This window comes from Suricata suricatta, chromosome 16 (genome assembly GCF_006229205.1).
Source record: "Suricata suricatta isolate VVHF042 chromosome 16, meerkat_22Aug2017_6uvM2_HiC, whole genome shotgun sequence".
Taxonomy (NCBI): Eukaryota; Metazoa; Chordata; class Mammalia; order Carnivora; family Herpestidae; genus Suricata; species Suricata suricatta.
The window spans coordinates 25,862,266-25,876,330 of NC_043715.1; the positions used below are offsets into that span (position 1 = coordinate 25,862,266).

Sequence of the window (14,065 nt, forward strand, 5' to 3'; positions counted from 1 at the left end):
CAAGGCTTTCCCGATGGCATTAATCTCTGCAGTCCCCACCAGGGATGTAGTTTGGTTTCTGGTTTACTATCTTGGTAGGGAGAAGACATTCCAAAAACTTTCATTTAGCCTGTCAATGGAATGCCCTCCCAAAAGCAATTCAATAGAGAAAGCATTCTTTTCAACAAAATGTGCTGTAACAATTAGACATCTAAATGCAAAATTTAGTTATTATGATAATAATAACTAATAACATAAAGTTAGATATTTACCTCATCCTGTTCACAAAAAATTAACTCCAAATGTATAACCTCACCATAAGAGCTAAAACCACAGACACTTGTAGAAGAAAACTTAGAAAATCTGTAGCTAGATGAACATTTCTTTGATATATCAAACACACACACACACACACACACACACATTTAAATTTTACTTCCTTAAAATTAAATGCTTTTGATCTTCAAAAGACATCATTAAGAAAACAAAAAGACAAGACATACTGGGAGAAAGTATTTGTAAATCATACATCTGATAAAGGACTTGCATCCAGAATATGGAAAGAATTCTCAAAACTCAATAGTGAGAAGATAGAACCCAATTTAAAAGAAGAGAGAAAGGTGGGCAGGTCAACACGATGGAGAAGTAGGGGGACCCGTAGTTCCCTTGTCCCTCATACACAGCAGTGTTGAGGCCAGAGGACTTGGAATTCCAAGAGGCCGTGCTGCAGAGTGACAGAGACTTCTCCGGGGGCCCACGGGGACAACTTGCAGGCCACAGGTGCACGATTGTGAACTGGGAGAGATAAAACAGGTGGTGTAGGGACAGAGGGCAGGGATCCCCTTCTGTGGAGAGACAAAAGGAAGAGAAAGAAAGGCCGTGGAAGTGTAGGATTGTATTTGGGCAAGAGAAAAACCACAGACCAGGGATCAGAAGAAGATGGAGAAAGATCCAATTTCTAACTGCGGGACTTTCTTCACACTGGGGCCGCTATCCTGTTCACATGCCTGAGGGTGATGGGGAAGGGAACCAGCCCTGGGCTCAGTAACCAGCTCAGAGGCACAGTCCGCAGTCGGAGAAAGCGATCACCTCCCTTGAGTGCTGTGGGAAGAAGGCAAAGAGCTGTTCCAAGGACAAACGACCCTGCTCGCACCCACCAGCCAGAGACCCTTTGTCTGCTGACTGGGTGGAGTGGCACTACCCCAGAACCAGGGCCTATGGAGCGGATTCTTTAAGACATTGAGGTTTGAATCCCAGCAGAGCATCTGGGAGGAATGGGAGACTGTGGAGTGGGAATAACCCGCCCCCTCATGCCGATGCAGTGCTATAAGGACAGCCTGAATAGAGTGGTTTGGGACACCCAATCCTGGGAGGAGAGACTGGGGTGTCACCATTTTTGTCCCCATCACCAACAAGATGGGGCTTCAGGGAATGGACAGCAGGCCCACAGCAGCAGCAGGATCCGCCTACACCAAACCACATCCTGGGAACTGTGTATCTACTAGAGCAAGGCTGACACTGACCACATGAGACAGCCCCTCCTCCAGACCAGCACAGCCACCGATTCCAAGTGACCATCAGATATCAGTCCTGCAGTTTTGCATTTTCTGAATTAATTCTTGGTCAATTTTTATTATATATATATTTTCCCCCCTTTTCTTCCTCTTATTTCTTCCTTTCTTTAGTCTGGCTATTCTGACTGTTGGTTTGTTTAAGCAGACATATTTAATCTATTCTTTTTACACCTCTTCTGTATTGCTGCCTTCTTCTTTATTTTCCTTTCTCTCTCTGGATTAAGCTGCATAGTTTCTCTGCCTGGTCAATTTTCTTTTCTTTTCTTTTTCCCCACCCCTGTCATTTCTCTCTTTGTATGGGATAAGGCTTCTTCCACAACCACCCCCCCTTTTCTAAAAACTTTTTTCCAGGGTTCCTTCAACGAACAAATCAAAGCACACTGGTGGAAGGTCCAAACCACCACTACAAGTAGGGAGATAAAGCAACCAGAGCCACAACAACAGAGAACATGGAGCACACTCCAAAAACACTTCCTGACGGGCCAGGCCCTGGACAGCATATAGCCCCTTTTTAACATAGTAGGCTCACAGGTGCAGGACACCTAACAAGCTATTAGAACACATAAGGGACAGAAAACTGCCAAAATTGTGAAATAGAAGAATTCTCCTCAAAGAAATTCCAGGAAGAAATGATAGCTAAGGAATTGCTCAAAACAGATATAAACAATATATCTGTTCAAGAATTTAGAATAATAGTCATAAGATTAATCGCTGATCTTGGAAAAAGCATAGAAGACAGCAGAGAATCTATTGTTGCAGAGATCAAGAAACTAAGAAATAGACATGACAAATTAAGAAACGCAGTGCAAAATAAACTAGATGCAGTGACAGCAAGGATGGAAGAGGCAGAGGGGAGAATAAGTGAAATAGAAGATAAAATTATGGGAAATGATGAAGCCAAGAAAAAGAGAGAAAAAATACTAGACTACAAGGGGAGAATTAGAGAACTAATGATTCAGTGAAACATAATAATATCCATATCATAGGTGTTCCAGAAGAGGAAGAAGAGAGAGAAAAGGGCAGAAGGTTTACTTGAACAAATTGTAGCTGAGAACTTCCCTAGTCTGGGGAAGGAAGCAGACATCCAAATCCAGGAGGCAAAGAGAACTCCCTTCAGATGTAACAGAACTAGGTCTTCTCCAAGGCATATCATAGTGAAACTGGCAAAATACAAAAATAAAGAGAGAATTCTGAAAGCAGCTAGGGACAAATGGGCCTTAACCTACAAGGGTAGACACACAAGGGTAGTAGCAGAGCTGTCCACTGAAATTTGGCAGGCCAGAAAGGAGTGGCAGGAAATATTCAATGGGCTGAATAGGAAATATATGCAGCCAAGAATCCTTTATCCAGCAAGCCTATCATTCAGAAGAGAAGGAGAGATAAAGACTTTCCCAGACAAACAAAAACGGAAGGAGTTCATGACCACTAAATCAGCCCTGCAAGATATCCTAAGGGGGACTCTGTGAGTGGGCTGCTGCAAAGACTACAAAGGGCCAGAGACATCACTACAAGCATGAAACCTACAGATAACACAATGGCACTAAATCCATATCTTTCAATAATAACACGGAATGTAAATGGACTAAATGCTCCAATAAAAAGATATAGGCTATTAGAATAGATTTAAAAAACCAAGATCTATCTGCATGCTGTTTACAGGAGACCCATTTTTGACCTGAGAACACCTTCAGACTGAAAGTGAGGGGATGGAGAACTATCTATCATGCTACTGGAAGTCAAAAGAAAGCTGGAGTAGCCATACTTATATCAGACAAACTAGATTTTAAACTAAAGGCTGTAACAAGAGATGAAGAAGGGCATTAAATCATAATTACAGGGTCTATCCATCAAGAAGAACTAACAATTATAAATGTTTATACCCCCAACTTGAGAGGGCCCAAATATATAAATCAATTAATCACAAACATAAGCAATCTTATTGATAAGAATATAGTAATTGCAGGGGACTTTAATACCCCACTTACAGCAATGGACAGATCATCTAGGCAGAAATCAATAAAGAAACAATGTCCTTGAATGACACACTGGACCAGAGGGACTTGACAGATATATTCAGAACCTTTCATACAAAAGGAGAAGAATACACATTCTTTTCGAGTACACATGGAACATTCTCCAAGATAGATAACATGCTGGGTCACAAAACAGCCCTCAATAAATATGAAAGAATTGAGATTATACCATGCATATTTTCAGATCACAATGCTATGAAACCTGAAATCAACCACAAGAAACCGTTTGGAAAACCTCCAAATGCATGGAGGTAAAGAACATCCTATTAAAGAATGAATGGATCAACCAGGCAATTAAAGAATAAATTTAAAAATATATGGAAGCAAATGAAAACATGACAGTCCAAACCGTTTGGGATGCAGCAAAGGCAGTCCTAAGAGGAAAATACATTGCAATCCAGGCGTATCTCAAGAAGTAAGAAAAATCACAAATATAAAAATCTAACAGGGTAACTAAAGAAACTAGAAGCAGAACAGCCAAGAAACCTGAAAGCCAGCAGAAGAAGAGAAATAATAAAGATCAGAGCAGAAATAAACAATACGGAATAAAAAAAACTAGTAAAACAGATCAATGAATCTAAAAGCTGTTATTTTTTGAAAAAAAAAATTGATAACCACCTAGCCAGATTTCTCAAAAAGAAAAGAGAGAGGACCCAAAGAGATAAAATCATGAATGAAACAGGACAGATCACAACCAACACCACAGAAATATGAACAATTATTACAGAATTCTATGAAAAATTATATGCCAACTAACTGGACAACCTGGAAGAAAAGGATAAATTCCTAGACACCCACACACTAACAAAACTCAAACAGGAAGAAATAGAAAATTTGAACAGACCCATAACCAGCAAATAAATTGAATCAGTTATCAAAAACCTCTCAACAAATAAGAGTCCTGGACCAGATGGCATCCCTGGGGAATTCTACCAGACATTTAAAGCAAAGTTAATACCTATTGTTCTCAAGCTGATCCAAAAATTAGAAACAGAAGGAAAGCTTCCAGACTCATTCTATGGAGCCAGCATTACCTTGATTCCCAAACCAGACAGACCCCCTAAAAAGAAGAATTACAGGCCAATATCCCTGATGAACACAGATGCAGAAATTCTCAACAAGATACTAGCAAATGGAATTCAACAGTATATTAAAAGAATTATTCACCATGATCAAGTGGGATTCATTCCTGGGTTGCAGGGCTGGTTCAATATTTGCAAATCAATCAATCAATGTGATACATCACATTAATAAAAGAAAGGAAAAGAACCATATGATATTATCAATAGTTGCAGAAAAAGCATTTACTAAAACACAGCATCCTTTCTGATAAAAACACTCAAGAAAGTTGGGATAGAAGGAACATACCTTAACATCATAAAAGCCATATATGAAAGCTAATATCATCATCAATGGGGAGAAACTGAGAGCTTTCCCCCTGAGATAAGGAACATCAGGAATGTCCACTCTCACCACCGTTGTTTAACATAGTGTTAGAATTCCTAGTCTCAGCAATCAGACAATAAAATGAAATAAAACGTATCCAAATTGGCAAAGAAGAAGCCAAACTTTCACTTTTCACAGATAACATGATACTCTACATGGAAAACCTGAAAGACTCCACCAAAAGGAGTCTGATACATGACTTGAGCAAAGTTGCAGGGTACAAAATCAATGTACAGAAATCGGTTGCATTTCTATACACCAATATGAAGCAACAGAAAAAGAAATCAAGAAATCGATCCCAGTTATGATTGTACCAAGAACCATAAAATACCTAGAAATAAATCTAACCAAAAATGTAAAAGATCTGTATGCTGAAAACTATAGAAAACTTATGAAAGAAACTGAAGAAGACACAAAGAAATGGAAAAACCTTCCATGCTCATGGATTTGAAGAACAAATATTGTTAAAATATCAATACTACCTAAAGCAATTTACACATGCAGTGCAATCCCAATCAATATTGCACCTGCATTCTTCTCAAAGCTAGGATAAACAATCCTAAAATTTGTATGGAATCACAAAAGACCCTGAATAGACAAAGTAATGTTGAAAAAGAAAACCAAAGCAGGAGGCATCACAATCCCGGACTTTAGCCCCCACTACAAAGCTGTAATCATTAAGAAAGCATGTTATTGGCACAAAAACAGACACTTAGACCAATGGAATAGAATAGAGAACCTAGAATTGGACTGACAAATGTATGGCCAACTAATCTTTGAAGAAGAAGGAAAGAGTATCCAACGGAAAAAAGTCTCTTTAGCAAATGGTGCTGGGAGAACTAGACAGCGACATGCAGAAGAATGAACTGGACCACTTTCTTACAGTATATACAAAAATAGACTCAAACTGAATGAAAGACCTAAATGTGAGACAGGAAACCATCAAAACCTTAGAGGAGAAAATGGGCAACAACCTCTTTGACCTCAGCCACAGCAACTTCTTGCTTGACACATCTCTGAAGGCAAGGAAAATAAAAGCAAAAATGAACTATTGGGATCTCATCAAGATAAAAAGCTTCTGTACTGCAAAGGAAACAATCAACAAAACTAAAGGCAATAGACAGAATGGGAGAAGATATTTTCAAATGACATATAGGATAAAGGGTTAGTATTCAAAATCTATAAAGAACTTATCAAACTCAACATCTGAAAAACAAACAATCCAGTGAAGAAATGGGCAGAAGACATGAATAGACACTTTTCCAAAGAAGACATCCAGATGGCCACAGACACATGAAACGATGCTCAATACCACTCATCATCAGGGAAATACAAATCAAAACCATACTGAGATACCACCTTCTACCAGTCAAAATGGCTAAACTTAACAACTCAGGAAACAACAGATGCTGGAGAGGATGTGGAGAAAGGGGAACCCTCTTGTACTATTGGTGGGAATGCAAACTGGTGCAGCTGCTCTGGAAAACAGTATGGAGGTTCCTCAAAAAATTAAAAATAGAACTACCCTATGACCCAGCAATAGCAGTACTAGGAATTTATCCAAAGAATACAGGAGTGCTGATGCATAGGGGCACATGAACTCCAGTATGTATAGCAGCACTATCTACAATAGCCAAATTATGGGAAAAGCCCAAATGTCAACTGATGAATGGAAAAGAAGATATCATTTATCTATACAATGGAATATTATGTGGCAATGAGAAAGAATGAAATCCTGCCATTTGCAACAATGTGGATGGAACTGGAGGGTGGTTGCTGAGTGAAATAAGTCAGTCAGAGAAAGACAGATATCACATGTTTTCACTCATATGTGGAACTTGGGAAACTTAATGGAAGACCATGGCAGAAGACTGGATGTCATATGTAAGCAATGAATCATGGGAATCTACTCCCAAAACCAAGAGCACACTATATACACTGTATGCTGGGCAACTTGACTATAAATTATATTAAACATTTTTAATAAATGAAGAGGGAAAGATTTGAATCATCATTTCACCAAAGAAAAGATATAAGTGGCTAATAAGCACATGAAAAGATGTTCAACATACATCATTGGTCATTGGTGAAACACAAATTAAAACTGCAGTGAAAGACCACTCACACTCATGGGATTTGCAACTAACAATGTTGCAAAGACATATTAGAACCACCATTGTTTTGCAAGCTGATGGAAAGGCAAATGGCATGCTTTGAGGAATAGTCAGGCAGGTTTTTAAAAGCTAAACATACACTTACCAGATATCCCTGCAATTCTGTTCCTAGGTATTTACCCAAAAGAAGTGAAAACATATGTCCACAAAGATTTGAATTCAAACATTCATGGTAGTATTCTTCCTAATCACCCAACTGGAAATAATTCAAATATCCATCAACTGATGAAAGAATAAACAAAATGTAGTATGTCCACACAGTAGAATATTACTAAGTAATAAAAAAAAGAACTATCGATACATGCTAACATTGGAATATAACTCAACACCATGGTAAGTGAAGGAAGCAAGATTCAAAAGACCACATATTGTAGGAGTCTCTTTTTGAAAATCCCCAGAAAAGGCAAATGTATAGAGTAGAAAGCAGATCAGTGGCTGACTGTGGCTGGGTACATGAGTAGGAATTGCTTGCAAACAGATATGAGGGTACTTTTGGGGCTGATGCAAGTGTTATTAAAATGATCGCAATAATGGTTCCACACACTGCATAATATACCATAAATTACTAAACTCTAACAATATATAGAATGGAAGATACGTAAGTTATACCTTAATAAAACTATCAAAATTAATAAAAAGAAATGAGATATCCTATATTCTTTCCATAATGGCTAAAATTAAAATGACTGATAATGGGGTGTCTGGTGGCCCAGTGTCTGACTCTTGGTTTCGACTCTGGTTTTAACTCACGGTTCATGAGATCAAGCCCTGCATCAGGCTTTGCACTGACAGCACAGAGCCTGCTTGAGATTCTCTCTCCCTCTCTCTCTGCCCCTCCCCTGCTTGTACTCTCTCTCAAAATAAATAAACATTCGGGGCGCCTGGGTGGCTCAGTCGGTTAAGCCTCCGACTTCGGCTCAGGTCAGATCTCACGTTCGTGGGTTCTAGCCCCGCATCAGGCTCTGTGCTGACAGCTAGCTCAGAGCCTGGAGCCTGTTTCAGATTCTGTGTCTCCCTCTCTCTCTGACCCTCCCCCTCTCATGCTCTGTCTCTTCTGTATCAAAAATAAATAAATCATTAAAAAAATTAAAATAAATAAATAAATAAACATTAAAAAATGAATGTTAATACCAAACGTTGCAAAGATGTGGGGCAATTGGAATTCTTCCACATTACTGGTGGGAATGTAAACTGATACAGTCACCACGGAAAATGATGGCAATGCTTACTAAAATTTCATCATATGTCTACCTTTGACATTGATTCCCTTCTAGCTATTTACTCAAGAGAAACGAGTGTATGTGTTCATGAGAAGACATGTACAAAAATGTGGATGGCAAGATATACTTAAAAACTTCATGGCAGTGTTATTCATAATAGGCCTTACTGTGGACAACATGTTTGTGCCCTCTCCCTAAATTCATATGCTGAAATGAGTTGATGGCCAGACCTACTTTATAGGGTTGTGAGGATAAAGACGGTAACTTGGTTAACTGATAGACTCGGGAACAGAATCCATATCTTCTGATCCCAGGGCCCCAGCTTTTCCCAAAATGTTTATCTCCATCATAAGACAGCACAGACAGAAGGTCCCCGAATAGCCTCCCAGAGCTGCAAAGCTTCCGAAGCAACTGCTGGTGTGAAGGGAGTGATTCCAGGCTCCTGGGATGACGTAGTTCAATCAGATTGCCATCCTAACACTGAGCCTGAGAACACAGGCTTTTCACTCACTTTTTCCCAGCACGTATTGGGTGCCAACTATGAGGCTGTCCTGTGTATCTTAGAAGAATTATGGCCAGCTTTGATCGGAGGGGAGAGAGGCAAAAAGTTTTTGGAGATGACTCTTAGAGACATTGTATTCTAAACCCCTCTTCTCTCAACCCAATATCTCTAATCTTTTGATCTTATCAGTCTCTTGGTCTTACTGATTTTACATCATACAGTTTCTAATCCATCCCTCCTTTCCAGGTGCGCCATGCCAATTGGTGCAGCTGGTGGTGATTTAGCTTTCGCTCCCGCACAGACACTGTGGTTGCATCCTATCTGGTCCATGTCTCCTCCTGCACCACCACCCTTGTATCCTTCCCTGAGACCTGAGCAATCTTTCTAAAACACAAAATTGACTATGCTTTTCCTCTGTTTAAAATATGCCCTTGCCCTGCCTCCTCCCACATTGGTATAGCTTACACGACCTCTCACGCTTTGGTCCCTGCTTATATTTCTGGTCTATCCTCTACCCAACCCACCGCCCCCGCACATCATTCTTTCGCATCTCAAAGCAGTGTAGTTCTCCCCCAGCACTCCTGAAGTTCTGCCTCCTGTATCCCCTAACATTGCTCCAGTCCAATCAGAAAACTCCTATGGAGTCTTCAAAGCCTTTTCATGAGTAGCCTCCTCTGTGAAGCCTTGGCAGCCTTCCTTCCTTTGAGCTAACCCCACACCTTGTCCACCCTTTTGTCTGATCACACTCTAGAATCACCATCGTTTGGGTCCCTGTCTGGCCCTCCACAATGGGAGGGACGGGGGCTGATTCGCCCCTACTTCCCCTGGTCTCAGTGAGTAGATTGGAGGGAATGTGGGTGTCAAACTACAGGGTGGAAAGGTGAGGTGGGCACATCATTTTCTGGATCCTTGGAGTTGACAGCTCTGTCTGTTCCTCACCGGCTCCCTGCCACCCTCAAAGGAGCCCTGATTCCCGCTGTAGCTCAGGGGGCCCCCTTACCTCTGTAAGCTTTCTGGGTCACAAGGTTCGTTCCCCGACTGCCTGCACTTTGTGAAGCAGCTGGCCGTGTTCCCCAAGTGGAAGGATTCATACTTGCCCTCGTTGATGAGCCCTAGACAGACATTTCTTGGTTTCTCCACATTCTCAGAATTTTCCGTACCTGAAGGAGGGATGCAGAGGATGTGTGATCTGGGGAGGGAGGCAGCAAGGGCCAGAGGTAGAGGGGAAGATGCTCAGGCCCAGGGTCTGGTAATGTGGGCTGCACTTTAGCTCCGTCCACCTACACCAACTCTGTGCACCTGAGTGGGACTCCCTCTCCCTGGGCCTCAGTTTCCCCAGCAAGAGGAGATACTACCCCCCACCTCACAGGGCCAGTGGGATGCTTTGGGGAGAGTGTGTACAGAGGGCTTGGCACATGGCATCTGTTAGCTTTTACCACCTCCTCCAGGGAACCTGCTGGGCTTTCCACAGTTGTTCCATATCAGACATTCCAGAGCCCTTGCAATTGTGGCCTAATGGTATGACTCTGGGGCATATTCTTAGTTCGCCTTATTCTCCCACATTCTCATTACAACACTCACAGGCTACCTCCTGGGGTAGGGAGAGAACACAGCAAGCTGAGGGCACCTGGGGTACAGTGACTTGAGTGAGGTCACCAGTTAACTGGGGGGGGGGGGGGACAGCTCCAGGACGACAGACCAGCCTCTGTGACTTCTAGCTCAGTTCCCCTTTCACCAGGCAGGGGGCTGGAATGGAAGCTTTGAGTCACTTACTCACTGTGCGGCCTCAGAGACACTTAAACTTTTACATTTTAACTCACTTAAACTCTCCAAGACTCCATCTTCCTGTCAGCTAAATAGGGCTAATAATACTTTCCTTGTGAGTTTGGGGGAGGATCAGAGTTCAAGTACATAAAGGGTATCGCTCATCGTAGGTGTTCAGAGAGCCAGTATTACTTATTCCAGGAGGTGAGAAGTTCATTGTAAACCCGACTATTTATGTATTTGTGTATTTATGTTGGATGTATGTATATGTCTACTATTTACCTATCTCTCAATAAAATTAATACATGCACAGAAGTTTGTGTTCTTTTTTTTTTTTTTAATTAAACCATACAAGGGCACCTAGGCGGCTCAGGCAGGTAAGCATCTGACTTGGGCTCAGGTCATGATCTCACAGTGTGTGAGTTCAAGCCCCGCATCGGGCTCTGTGCTGACAGCTCAGAGCCTGGAGTCTGCTTCAGATTCTGTGTCTCCCTCTCTCTGTCCTCCCCTGCTTGAGTGCACCCTCTCTCTCTCTCTCTCTCTCTCTCTCTCTCTCTCTCTCTTTCTCTCACTCTCTCTCACTCTTGCTCTCTCTCAAAAATAAACATTAAAAATTTTTAAATAAAAAAAAATAACTGAAACCATACACAGGAGCACAAAATGAAAAGTAAAACTCCCCGCAGCTCCCAGGTCACACTCCAGAGTCCACGACCCTTAGCAATTTATGGCACAACCTTGCGGAAATTTCCTAGACATCAGTGGGTGTTGTGATGTACATCGTTTAAAAATGCACATGGATGGGATCACTTAGCAATGTATGCCAAAGAGCGTTCCACGTCAGCACCTGCCCACCCGTCTCTCACTGTGCCCTTGCACGCCAGTCCATTAGGTGACTGTGGTGGGCTTTTAAGGTTGTCGCTCTTTTTTTTTTCTTCCTATTTAAAAAAAAAAATTTTATGTTCTTTGTTTATTTTTGAGAGACAGAGACAGTGGGAACAGGGGAGGGTCAGAGAGAGAGGGAGACACAGAATCTGAAGCAGACGCCCCTAAAGTCTAATTTTTAGAGCCCTACATTCTCTAACTTTGTTCTGCCATTATCTGTATCTCTAGCTTAAAGATTAACTTGTTTTTCTATTGCGAAAGTCATATTCCGTGTAATTTCTTGGGGGAAAAACACTCCACTCACAGAGAAGGGGATAAGAAATGAAAACACAATGTCCCCCTGCCCTAGTCACCCTTAGAACTGTTCCTGGTGTGCCCATTAGAAAGGCCAACGTGCACAGATTGTTAAGACACCCCCACAAACGGACAGAGGATACAACAATGCAGTTGACGGGAAAAACATACAAATAGATGCTCCCACTCCTTAAGTTAAGACAAAAATGTAATTTTACTCCTCAGGTTGGCAAAGGCTTGCAGGCTTGGTGAAGTCTAGGAGTACGAACACGTGGGTCAATAGCCACTCCGTTGGCTGCACATAGAAATAGGTGCAAGCAGGAAATTTGGTAACACCTACCAGTTTTTCAAAGCTCATACATTCTGACTCAAAGATTCCTATGACAGCAATGTTTTCTATGAATTAACACAAGATGACAAAGATGTAAGCAGTGTGGTTTAAAATAGGAAAAAAAAAAAAGGGTGCCTGGGTGGCTCAGTCGGTTAAGCGTCCGGCTTCGGCTCAAGTCATGATCTCACGGTTCATGGGTTCGAGCCCCATGTCAGGCTCTGTGCTGACAGCTAGCTCAGAGCCTGGAGCCTGCTTGGGATCCTGTGTGTCCCTCTCTCTCTGCCCCTCCCATGCTCATGCTCTGTCTCTCAATAATAAATAAATGTTAAAAAAAAATTTAATTACATTTTAGGGGCATCTGGGTGGCTCAACCAGTTAAGTATCCGATTCTTCATTTTGGCTCAGGGCATGATCTCACCGTTTGTGAGTTCGAGCCCCACATTGGGCTCTGCACTGGCAGTGAGAAGTCTGCTTGGGATTCTCTCTCTCCTTCTCTCTCTGACCCTCCCCTACTTGTGCCGTCTGTCTCTCTCAAAATAAATAGTTAAAAAATTACATTTTAGAATGGATTTTATAATAATCAGATCTATGGTGACAGTGTTTTTAGTAGCCTATAAACTTTAATTTTCTGTTAGATTGTAAAAATATTCAAGACTCTGTTTAATGGGAGGAAGCAAATGCTTGATGAGCATGTATATAATACGATCTACATTTGCTTTTTATTTTATTAAAAAATTTTTTTTGATCTTCCTTTTTGAGAGAGAGAAAGATGCAAGTGGAAGAAGGGCAAAGACAGGGGGAACACAGAATCCAAAACAGGCTCCAGGCTCCGAGCTGTCAGCACAAAGCCTGATGCGGGGCTTGAACTCACCTCACCAACTGTGAGATCATGACCTGAGCTAGAAGTTGGATGCTTACCTGACTGAGCCACCCAGATGCCCCATGTTTGCTTTTTAAATAAAGGAGGAAGAGAGAGAGAAAAGAAAGGAAACGAGGGAGGAAGAGAGAGGAGAGAGGAAGGAAGTGGGGGCGCCATTCTCTCTGTAATCCTAGCCCTCTGTGTGCCCAGGGGGGTTACCTGGGTGCTGGGCACAGCTGCCTCCCCGCGGGTGTCCACAGAGCCCCCTCAAAACGTCAGTACAGTCGTGTATGTGAAGATTTTGGCAAATGCAGAAAAGATGATTAAATATCTTTTTCTGTGATTGTTTTTTGAAGACATTGGAAGCGTTCGGTCCAGACAGAGAGCCTGAAGCAGGCCTGTGCGGGATGCTGCCAGTCCCGGCCTTGGGACCTGCATGACACTTCTCCATCCCCATCTGTCCCCTCCAGGGACCACCTCAATCCGCCACCATTGGAGCGGGAAGCAGGCGGGAAGTCAGAGGGCGGTGTTTGCCCCTCCCTACAGCTCATCACCAGGCGACTGCTTTTCTCTACCACAGCCCAGCCCAGTTGGCTCAGGGCCGGGCCCTGCGAGAAGTCACTGGCAGGGTTTATCGAATGAATGAGTCACTGAGCAGACAATGGCGAGTGACCCATAAATATCCACAAAAGAAGGAGACTCACCTTTACATGTACACATGTAAACCTCTCAGGCCTCCTCACACTCTTCAAAGGGCTGACGCTTTGCCCAAACTGGAGTACTCCCCCCACCACAGACTAACCCCCATCACCACAGACTTACCCCCACCACAGACTAACCCCCCCACCACAGACTTACCCCCCACCACAGACTTACCCCCATCACCACAGACTAACCCCCATCACCACAGACTAACCCCCATCACCACAGACTAACCCCCACCACAGACTTACCCCCATCACCACAGACTTACCCCCCACCACAGACTAACCCCCCCACCACAGACT

At 42.4% G+C, this 14,065-nt stretch overlaps 1 protein-coding gene across 2 annotated transcripts in view; it reads right to left on the reverse strand.

Moving 5' to 3' along the window:
- ADGRG3 (adhesion G protein-coupled receptor G3) overlaps positions 1–14,065 on the reverse strand; it is a 31,884-nt gene that overhangs the window by 16,279 nt on the left and 1,540 nt on the right. Inside the window, exon 2 of one of the 2 annotated variants that reach the window (XM_029925620.1) lies at positions 9,929–10,088. The exons of the other annotated variant lie outside the window; for it this stretch is intronic. Coding sequence (XP_029781480.1) covers positions 9,929–10,088 — 160 coding nt within the window. The remainder of the gene's footprint in view (positions 1–9,928; positions 10,089–14,065) is intronic. 2 annotated transcript variants of the gene reach the window in all.